General features: G+C 39.6%; 1 protein-coding gene across 1 annotated transcript; it reads left to right on the top strand.

Annotated features, from left to right (window-relative positions):
- The first annotated feature begins 3,047 nt into the window (after positions 1–3,047).
- Positions 3,048–5,458, top strand: LOC138871632 (intracellular protein transport protein USO1-like). Its single transcript, XM_070149524.1, has 6 exons — positions 3,048–3,126; positions 3,756–3,859; positions 4,252–4,446; positions 4,528–4,662; positions 4,770–5,045; positions 5,225–5,458. Exons 1-6 carry the CDS (start codon positions 3,048–3,050, stop codon positions 5,456–5,458), a joined length of 1,023 nt encoding a protein of 340 aa, XP_070005625.1.
- The last annotated feature ends 6,024 nt before the right edge of the window (positions 5,459–11,482 follow it).

The following is an 11,482-nucleotide window of genomic DNA, read 5'->3' as shown; positions in this document are numbered from 1 at the left end:
AGCCCTCGAGTATCCAAGTTCATAGGGAACTCAAGGTCCCAAGGCAAGGCTTACAGGAGGGGGGCAGAGCTTAGAAACTAAGAGTAAGTGTAAGTGCAGAGTTTGAGAAGGGGAAAGGGTAGTGGTATAGAAACAGGGACAGGCTAGTGGGCATACCAAGCAATGGGAAGCGCTGGCACACCCCACAAGTTTGTTAGAACACATTGTTTTGGGAGTTAGGATCCACTAAGGTATGAAGTCCAGACATAAACAATAACTTGCATATTGTCATGTCATGAACTACAACTCAAATCACATAGAGGGGAATAGGGGTACAGGGATTCATAGCAGAAACAAGTAAAAGAAATTAACATTAAACATAGGCAGTAAAGCAGACATGGGTGTAGAAGCTGTAAAATAAACACATTGGGATGAGGCTGAAAATCAAACTAGAACATACCAGTTTCAGGAAACAAAAAAAGAAAGCAGTAGTCTTGTGAAGCCAAAGTGCAAGCAAATAGTCACAATGCTATGATTAGAGAACTATGATACTTGAGTAGTATAAAAGTGTTAAATTGAGAGTGCGTTAAAATGCAGAAGGGTCATGCCCTTTTATAGTGTAGAAGGCAAGCAGAATAAGGTAGGAGAATGATTTGAAAATCAAATACAAAAATTTCCCTTTGATTAAGGGATTCTAATTTCAACCGGGCAAAACTAATTAAGGAAAGGGATTGATCAAAACCTTTTCCAAAGCAGTACAAGAAGGGTAAATACACAAATATTTATTTAAGAAAAAAGTCTGATAGCACATGGTTTGTGCAAGTAAGGAAAGGAAATCAGTTAACAGCCAAGAAATCAAAATTTAAGGCTTTGTACGAATGAACCAAGTTAGGAAAAGTGAGGAAAGGTTTTACTTAAGGAAAATCAGTATCAATCAATCAAGCCTAAAAAAAGATTCTGAATCAATCATAAGTTGGAAAGCCTTTTGAAGAAAGGTTCAACACACATATAAAAGCATACAGACATGCTTAAACAAGAAAGAACTGTCATGACTTTGTAAAATCTGTAGAAAGAAAAGGTTCAACATTGTATGAAAATAAAGATATCCAAACTCATTCAGAGGTTTAAAACCAGTCTGAAAGAGCTAAGGGGTCTTTGAAATAAATCCCTAGTTCGAACAAACCAGAAAACATAAAGGAGAGGGCAAGCAAGTTAAGTCGAGACATGTGTAGAGGTTTCAGAAGAGAATTGAAGCTTCTAACATGCTTCTTTCAGAACTCATGAGAGAACATGATAGCAAAGTAACATGCAAACAGTAGCAGGATTCAGAGGATAGAATGGAAAATACTGATAAGAATAGCAGAGGAAACATGCTTAAGAGGCTCTTTTAGAAGAACTCAAACAAAGTTCAGTAGAAGAAAAGTAGTAAGCACACTTTAGAACACGGTAGGAAAATACAGTCGAGAGATTCACAGAACATAACGGAAATACTGGTAGGAATAGTTGAAGAAACATGCTTAAGGAGTTTTCTAAAAGGAACTTAAACAGGGCTCAGTAGAAGGCAAACAAAAAACTTTAAGAACTTAGTAGGAAAGTACAGTAGAAGAACACAAAAACATCAGAAATTATAGCAGAAAAGCACATATAGAAGAACATAGTAAGATAGTCATACAAGAGCATGATAAAAGGAAGAATACAAGAAAACAGTAGGAGCAAGTACACATAAAGGAAAAGGAAAGTCAGAAATCACTTAAACATTTCAGAAAACCCTAGATCGGAAAAGAAAGACCTTTAAAAAAATAATTTTTTGAAAGAAGAAATTGGGGAAATGGTTTGAAAACTCAAGTAGAGCATAAATATATAACAGATCTAAGAAAAATAGGAGAAAACCCCGAAGGGTTAGGGTTTCAGAAGAACCCTAGAATGAGAAAGGCTTTGAAAAGGTCTCCGATCTGAGTCGGATAAGTCAGAAACAGGCTCATAAGACCAGGATACGCCGGAGAAAAGCCGGAGGTGGTTGTGAAACCTCGAGCCAGCAAAGATCTGAGTGAGAACCTTCGAGGTCAGACCCCAAATCTTCAAGTACCAAGTGTACAAGAGCAAAGGAAGGTGAGTTTAAGACTCCCATGGCTTGAGAAGCCATGGATTCCAGTGAGTTTACAGTGGGAGACGGTGAGAGGGGGCTAGGGTTAGGGAAGGTTCAAGAGTGTTTGAGAGAGTTTGAGAGTTCAGAGGCGGCGGTTGGTAAGAAATGAGGGGATTAGGGTAGTGTTTGTGAATTAAAAAGGAAAGGGAAAATCATGGCCGTTGATCAAAATGATCAACGGCCTGGATCAAGAGGGAAGGCCGGGCTGGTTAAATTTAAATTGGGCTGGTCCGAATTTGGGCTTTAAATTGGGTCAATTAAGGAGATCAAATTTGGCTATAATTGAAATAAAAATAGGTCAGATTTTAAATAACCAGTTTTTGCCTTTCTATTTTACAAAAATAGTAAAAATGACTTTGAAAGCAAATTAAAAGTCCTGGATCAGTTAATAATATATAAATATTAATTTAAAAATATTGGTACCAATTTCATAATTATAAAATGCTATTAGTCTTAAAATAGGCTAAAATTGCAATTATATGCAATTTAGCTTTTAAAATACCAAATAAATTTGTAAAAAATGTATAAAAATTGCCCTAGCTATATTTTGGTAAAAATATGAGAATAAAGTAAGTTATTCACCCAAATAATAACTTTGGGAATAATTATTGGTTTTCGTGCTGCTAAAATGAGCAATAAATCAGTTTAAAAATCTTTTAGAAATTAGGAAAATTATTGAAACACTTGAACATACTTATATATACATATATATGCTATTTTGAAAGTATTTGCCTGTAAAAATACATAGGGACAAATTGGGTATCAACACCGTCAATTTAATAAATAAAATGTCCACATTTAACACACTGACACATCAAATTAACACTGATAGGTTATATGTGTATCCATGTTATGTTTTGTTGATCTAAGAAACTTACTGTAAAGAACTAGATACACTTCTTCAGGACCTTAAAAGATCAACATGTCTCCAGTTGGGGCACAGTTCAACTCCTCAGAGTCAAAGGAACAACTGAGGGAACAGGTCACTACCAGCTCCCGATGTAACTGTACGAAGTCAACTCTCCAGCTGGAAAAGTTGTTGCCTGCACACGCTACAGTACAGGAACAGTGAAACAGTCAACGTTATGGGGAAGGTCTTTTACCTACCTTGTCACACATGCATTAGTAACATCAAGGACGGTAAAACAAATTACTTGAACACTTAGAGAATTTACTCAAGAACTCTCACGTGATTGATCATCCAGCAAATGATTCTCAAGTGCATCAAGAACAAAGAACAACACTGCTACGGACTAGTTCTCATATCAAGTTATTATATGTCCTTAGTTGAGTTGTAAGTTTGTAAAAGTTCTTATTTATAATTCCTACTTAGCTTACTTAGAATCATTGTGTATGAAAACCCTTTAAAAATCATAAACTCTTGTGTTTGTATCTTGGCTAGAGTTAGTCGAGTTGTAAAGTCTTTATAATAGAGTTATTACAAAGTGGCTTGTAATAGAGTGTTACAAGTTAGTGAAGGATTAAAAGGTTAATTCCTAGGTTACATAAGTTGTAATCTAAAGTTGCTCAATAGTGAAGTTGAAATCCTACAAAGGTAAGTCATGGTTTTTAATCCTGTTGAGCTGGGAATTTTTCACGTAAAATTTCTCTTGTCATTTACTTACTGCAGTGTGCGTGGTTTCTGTGAGAACTAATAGAGAACCTGGTTCTCTATATAGTTTGGTGGACCCTAAAATTCTATCAATTGGTATTAGAGCAGGTTTTTTCTATCTGGTTAACACCTAGAAATGATCCTCATGGCTGCTCTGCCAAACTTCGAAGAAGGCCAGTCTACTTACAGACCACCAAGGTTCAACTATCAATATTATGGATGGTGGAAGACTAGGATGCACGACTTCATCTGGGCTGAAGATTCCAAGCTATGAGATGTCATATGTGATGGACCCTTTGTTCCCACCAAGAATCTTGGAGACCCAACTGTAGCCATTCCCAAGACGAGGAAGGAATTCAATGACGCTGATCGAAAAGCTATAGAAAAGAATTTTTGTGCTAAGAAAATTCTTGTTTGTGGCATTGGTCCTGATGAATGTAACAGGATATCAACATGCCAATCAGCAAAATAAATCTAGGAAGCTCTTCAAACAGCTCATGAATGAACAACACAGGCCAAGCAATCAAAGATTGACATGCTTACAACTGAATACGAGCTCTTCAGGATGAAGAACGATGAATCCATTCAAGATATGAATACTCGATTTACCTCTATCATCAATGAGCTCCACTCTTTTGGGGAAATCATTTCAAGAAACAAGCTTGTCAATAAAATTCTTAGTGTTCTACCCAGCTCCTGGGAAAGCAAGGTGAACGTTATCACATAGGCAAAGGACTTGCAAGACGCTGACCATAGATGAGCTTGTTGGAATTTGAAAACATATGAGAAGAAGAAGAAGAAGAAGAAGGACAATGAAAGAAGAGAGCCAAAAAGGGAGAAGAATCTGGTCTTCAAGACAGACAACAATGATTCAAGTGGTGAGGATGATGATGTGGCTTACTTGACAAGAAGATTCCAGAAAATGGTTAGCAGGAATGGAGGCATTCCAAAAGGGGGTAGTTCTAGCAAGCTAATAAATTATGACATTTGTCATAAATGTGGCAAACCAGGACACTTCAACACTTCATCAAGGATTGCCCTATCCTAAAGCAAGATCAGTACAAAAACAACTCTAACAAAGCAGCCAAGAGGAACCCGGTTCCTGATAAACTCTTCAAGAGGAAAAATGTCGCTGACAATGTTGTGAGGCAAGCTCTTGTTGCATGGGGAGACTCCTCCAGCGAATCTGAAGAAGAAAATGTTCATAGGGATAGTTCAATGATGGTAGTAGAAAGTGAAGCAATTGAGTATGACTCAATCTTTGCCTTGATGGCTCAGTCTGATTATGATGAAGATAACGATGATGAGGTAAATTTTTGGATGTTCAGAGAAATCTGAAATCTTATTCTCCTAAAAGCTCATGTCTTTGGCAAATATGCTAATTGATGCTTATCTCAGTCTTATAAATGATAAGATGCTTTAACAATGGAATTAGGAGAAGCAGAACAGTCTAGAGATGACCTAGTAGTCGTTGTGGTTGATTAAAGAAAACAATTGAGAACCTGAAAAAAGAGAAGGATGCCTTGGATGAAAAAATTGCAAATATAGAACATGAAATAGATGATCTAATGATTGTTGTGGTAGACCTGAAAGAGACCATTGAGTGTGTAAGAAAGGAAAAAGAAGTCTTAACTGAGAGAGTTACTAACATTGAACATGATAGAGATGACCTATTAGTGGTGGTCGTGGACCTAAAGGAAACAATTGGGGAACTTAAATAGAGAGTAGGCCTGAAAATTCTCAAAAAGGAAAGAAAGTTGCAAGTGAGGCACATATTAAGCTTGAAAGTGAGTTAAATTCAGTGAAGTCTAGTTTGTGTGCTGAGCTTGAGAAAAACAAACAACTTTAAGAAGAACTAGGAAGAGTGAAGAGTGATCTTGAAAAATCACTTAAGTGGACCTGGTCCTCTGATGCTATCACTGCCATGTACACCAAGTACGCACACGTCACCTCACGTATAAGGCATTTCAATTACCACAATACCAAATCCTAAGGGAAATGTCCCCCACACAAGGTTAGGCAAGCCACTTACCTCGAACCAGCTCAAAATCAACCCGAAACCACGCTCTTGCCATGAGTACTTGACTCCAAATGACCCAAATCTATTCAGTTCAATTGCATAATTTAAATAACACTTCAAGTAAATGATTCTACAAATAAATTCTAAGCTAATACGCGAAATTAGGTAAAATGACCAAAATGCCCTCCGGGCCCACGTCTCGAAATCGGGTAAAATTTACATTTTTAGAATCCTCATACTCTCACGAGTTCATTTATATCAAAATTACCCCAATCCGACATCAAAAATCTTGATCCAAATTCAAATGTTAGGTCTAAGAACTTTTCAAACTTTTCTTCAGTTTTTCCACCCCAAATTCGAATTTAAAGGATGAATTTAAGCATAGATTCGTGGAAAACAATCAAAACCGAGTAAGAATTACTTACCCAAAAAAACCCAAGTGAAAATCCCTCTCAAAATCGCCAATCCCGAGCTCCCAAATCAATTTCTAACTTTTGAAACTAAACCCTCGAATTTCTGATTTTTCTGCCCAGCACTTCTGCTTATGCGGTCAAGGGACCGCACCTGCGAAAAAACGACCGCACCTGCGAAACTCATTAATGTCCCAAAATTCGCACCTGCGACGTACTCACCGCATCTGCGGTCACGTAGGTACGTGAACCCTTCCGCACCTGCGGCTCCTTGATTTTCCTCAGCTGGCCGCTTTTGTGGCTAAATTCTGCATATGCGGGAGTCACATCAGCGGCCTCTCAACCGCAGATGCGGTTATGACAACAGCCCAAAGAACTTCACCTGCAAACTCCAAGTTTCCAACTTCCCATTATCCATCCGTAATCATCCCAAGGCCCCCGAGGCCTCAACCAAAAGCACAAACAAGTCATATACCACTATCCAAACTTATTCAAATCTTCCAAGCACCTCAAACAACATCGAATCAACTAATTAGCATCGGATTCAAGCCTAAGAACTTCAAAAAAAACTCTCAAAATACACTTTTGATCAAAAAGTCTATGAAACCTTGTCTGAATGACCTAAAATTTTGCACACACGTCACATTCAACACTACTGGAGCTACTCCAACGTCCAAAATTCCATTCCAACCCTCGGATCAAAATCTCACTATCGAACCGGAAACTTCAAAAATTCAACTTTCGGCATTTCAAGCCTAAATTAGCTACAGACCTCCAAAATATAATCCGAACATGCTCCTAAACCCGAAATCACCCAACGGAGCTAACGGAACCATCAAAATTCTATTCCGAGGCTGTCTTCACACTTTTCCGACTACGATCAAATTTTCAAAACTTAAGCTCTCATTTAGGGACTAAGTGTCCCAAAACTCTACGAAACTCAAAATAATCCCTCCCGGCAACTCACACTAGCTGAAACAAATATGGGGAAAGCAGTTAATAGGGGATCGGGGCGTAAATTCTTAAAATGACCGGCCGAGTCGTTACATCCTCCTACACTTAAACATTCATTCATCCTCGAAAAGCATAGCGAAATACCTGAAGTAGTGAAAAGATGAGGGTAACTGCTGCGCATATACTGCTCGGTCTCCCAGGTCGCCTCCTCGACCGGCTGACCCCGCCACTGAACCTTTACTTATGCAATGTTCTTTGACCTCGGCTTTCTTACCTGCCTGTCCAATATTGCCACTAGCTTCTCAACATAAGATAGATCCTTGGCCAACTGAACTGAACTGAAATCCAACACATCCGACGGATCACTATGATACCTCTGGAGCATCGAAACATGAAATACCGAATGAAATCCTGCCAAGCTGGGAGGTAAGGCAAGCTCATAAGCAACCTCCCCAACACGCCGCAATATCTCAAAAGGACCAATAAACCTCGGACTCAACTTCCCTTTCTTCCCAAATCTCATGACGCCTTTCATAAGCGAAACCCACAGCAGAACCCGCTCTCTAACCATATAGGAAACATCACAAACCTTCTTGTATGCGTAACTCTTCTGTTTGGACTAGGCTGTACGGAGTCTATCCTGAATCACCTTAACCTTCTCCAAAGCATCCTGAACCAAGTCTGTTCCCAATAATCTAGCCTCAGCCGGCTCAAACCAACCTACCGGGGATCTACACCGCCTACCATATAAAGTCTTATACGGTGCCATTTGAATGCTGGACTGATAGCTGTTGTTGTAGGCAAACTCCGCCAATGGCAAGAACTGATCCTAAGACCCTCCAAACTCAATCACACGCGCACGGAGCATATCCTCAAGAATCTAAATAGTGCGTTTGAACTGTCCGTCCATCTGAGGGTGAAACGTTGTACCCAACTCATGCTGAACGGCCCTCCAGAGTCGTGATGTGAACTGAGTACCTCTATCTGAAATGATGGAAACTGGAATACCATGTAGACGAACAATATCCCAGATATAAATCTCCGCCAACCGCTCTGAAGAATAGGTAGTACACAGGAATGAAGTGTGCGGACTTGGTTAGTCGATCCACAATCACCCAAATAGTATCGAACTTTCTCAAAGTCCGTGGGAGCCCAACTACAAAGTCCATGGTGATTCGCTCCCTTTTCTACTCCAAAATCTCTATCTACTGAAGCAACCCACCTGGTCTCTGGTGCTCATACTTCACATGCTGACAGTTGAGGCGCTGAGCCACAAATCCAACTATATCTTTCTTCATTTTCCTCCAATAATAGTGTTATCTCAAATCCTGATACATCTTCGCGGCACCTGGATGAATGGAATACCGCAAACTATGGGCCTCCTCTAGAATCAACCCCCGAAGCCCATCAATATTGGGTACATAAATCCAACCCTGCATCCTCAATACCCCGTCATCACCAATGGTCACATCTCTAGCATCACCATGCTGAACCTTGTGCTTGAGGACAAGCAAACGAGGGTCATCATACTGATGCTCCCTGATAAGATCAAATAAGGAAGACCGAGAAACCACGCAAGCTAGAACCCGACTGGGCTCCGAAAGATCCAATCTCACAAACTGGCTAGCTAAGGCCTGAACATCCATCGCCATAGGCCTCTCCGATGCTAGTAAATAAGCCAAACTCCCCAAACTCTCTGCCCAGCGACTCAAGGCATCAGCCACCACATTGGCCTTGCCCGGGTGATACAAAATAGTGATATCATAGTCCTTCAACAACTCTAACCACCTCCTCTGGCGCAAGTTTAGATCCTTTTGCTTGAATAGGTGCCGCAAGCCCCGATGATTAGTATAAATCTCACAAGAAACCCCATACAGATAATGACGACAGATCTTTAGGGCATAAACAATGGCAGCTAACTCAAGGTCGTGGATAGGATAATTCATCCCGTGAACCTTCAACTGTCTGGACACGTAGGCAATCACCCTACCGTCCTGTATTAAAACCGCTCCAAAGCCAATCCTCGAGGCATCACAATAGACAGTATAAGATCCCGAACCTGTAGACAATATCAAAACAGGGGTTGTAGTCAAAGTTGTCTTGAGCTTCTGAAAGCTCGCCTCACACTCTTCTATCCACTAGAATGGAGCACCCTTCTGGGTCAGTCTGGTCATAGGGGCTGTCTTGCCCCGTTTTTCTTGCGAAATCGGGTTTATGACATTTGGAGGACAACCCGTTCCCTTTTGGGAATTGGGTTTACATTTGAAGAGTCGCCACCTAATGATTAAAGTGCATTAGGACACTAGGAAGGAATTGATCTAGAAAACCAGAGATTGGGTAAGGGCTAGAAATTATCCCGAGGGGAAGGTTGTTAGGCACCCCTCAGGATCCACTAGTATGGTTCCCGGCCAGGCTACAATTGTAACTTTAAGTACAAGTAACAAGTAAACAAATAAAGGTTTCAAATATGAGGGATTGTCACATTATGGCTGCAAATAAATTAAAGTTTGAAGAAACAAAGAAAGCGGAAATTTTGAGGAAATAGTTTGAAAATTCTGAAAAGTAATAAAATACACAAGTAAAGGGAAGGGAGTCCTAGGTTTACAAATAATATGGATCACATCAATGCAATACCCGGTAATCACTCCTCAGAAGAGGGGTTACACGTGGTATTAGCGCACCGGTCATCATATCCATATCTACCCTTTCCCACCCCGTTAAGGTATTAAAACGCAGAATAGTTTCGTTACTTATTGCATGCTCTTACCCGTCCCAATCCTATCAGTCCTGGAGGCATTTGGGACTACTAGTCCTAAAGGGAAGGGAGATTGGGCTTTTATGGTTTAAAGGACAAAATCTAGGGCGACAAACAAAACACATAGGGCAGATATGGGAAAACACATAACATTAAAAGGCTCAAACAGGCCTCCTCAACTTAAAGACAGATTGTTTAGCATGTCTTACATATATTGGTTATGGCCTGAATTAAACTGAAAAAAATGTTAAAGCAGGCTAATTTATCACATATTTTCAGATAAAAAATCCAAATTAGGCATGCCCGCTGGTTGAAATTATCAGAAACTGGCGCAATTATAGCTTTTACCTTAAAGCTAGCCTAGGTGTTAGGCGAAACCTATAGGCATGCTATCTATTAGTTTCAGAAACAAAGATGTAAACTGATTACAGAAAGGTTGCTAGTTTTTTACCAAGTTCTACAAATTAAACTTAAAACGAGCGAGGCGACTCAGAGTTGGTTGATTACCCCTATAGGCATGCTTTCTAAGCGCTATTGATTTAAAAAATGTTTATAGTCGAAATAAAAATGCAGGAGTCCTATAGGCATGGTATCTAAAATACTGTTTGTTATTAAAACCTGTGAACACGTTTGCCTAGTGATAGATGCATATGCAGAATTCTAGAAGTCCTATAGACAGGTTATCTATATGATATGCAGCATTATGAAATGTAGAACCTATAGACATGTTTTCTATATGAAAATGCATAACCTATAAACATGATTTTTATATGAAAATTCAGAACATATAAACAGGATTTCTATATGAAAACGCAGAACCTATAAACAGGATTTTTATATGAAAACGCAGAAATGAAAGCAGGACATGATTGCAAAATTATAATAAATACCTATGAACATGATATCTACCCCTATTGCATGCATGATTTACCCTCCCTTTTTCACTAACAGCCCCAATAGTTATTACAAATTATTACAGCCCAGAATGAATAAGAAAAGCAAAATTACATCAGAAATTAAAGTACAACCAAGGGGAGCGTAATTCAGACTCCAGGTCTGAAATATGAGATGAACCAACTTCAAGAGATCATGAACCAAAGCCTTTCTCTTATTTGGATGTGTCAGAGTTCCCAAAGAGCCTCAAATAGACTCCGGGCAGTGCTCACACCCAAACACATACATGATTAAGAACATAGTGCAGTGTGGAAGGGCCAGCCCTCGAGTATCCAAGTTCATAGGGAACTCAAGGTCCCAAGGCAAGGCTTACAGGAGGGGGGCAGAGCTTAGAAACTAAGAGTAAGTGTAAGTGCAGAGTTTGAGAAGGGGAAAGGGTAGTGGTATAGAAACAGGGACAGGCTAGTGGGCATACCAAGCAATGGGAAGCGCTGGCACACCCCACAAGTTTGTTAGAACACATTGTTTTGGGAGTCAGGATCCACTAAGGTATCAAGTCCAGACATAAACAATAACTTGCATATTGTCATGTCATGAACTACAACTCAAATCACATAGAGGGGAATAGGGGTACAGGGATTCATAGCAGAAACAAGTAAAAGAAATTAAAATTAAACATAGGCAGTAAAGCAGACATGGGTGTAGAAGCTGT

This window comes from Nicotiana sylvestris, chromosome 6, assembly GCF_000393655.2.
Source record: "Nicotiana sylvestris chromosome 6, ASM39365v2, whole genome shotgun sequence".
Taxonomy (NCBI): domain Eukaryota; kingdom Viridiplantae; phylum Streptophyta; class Magnoliopsida; order Solanales; family Solanaceae; genus Nicotiana; species Nicotiana sylvestris.
Note: the sequence above shows the minus strand (reverse complement) of the source record. Positions and strands in the feature narration are given on the sequence as shown.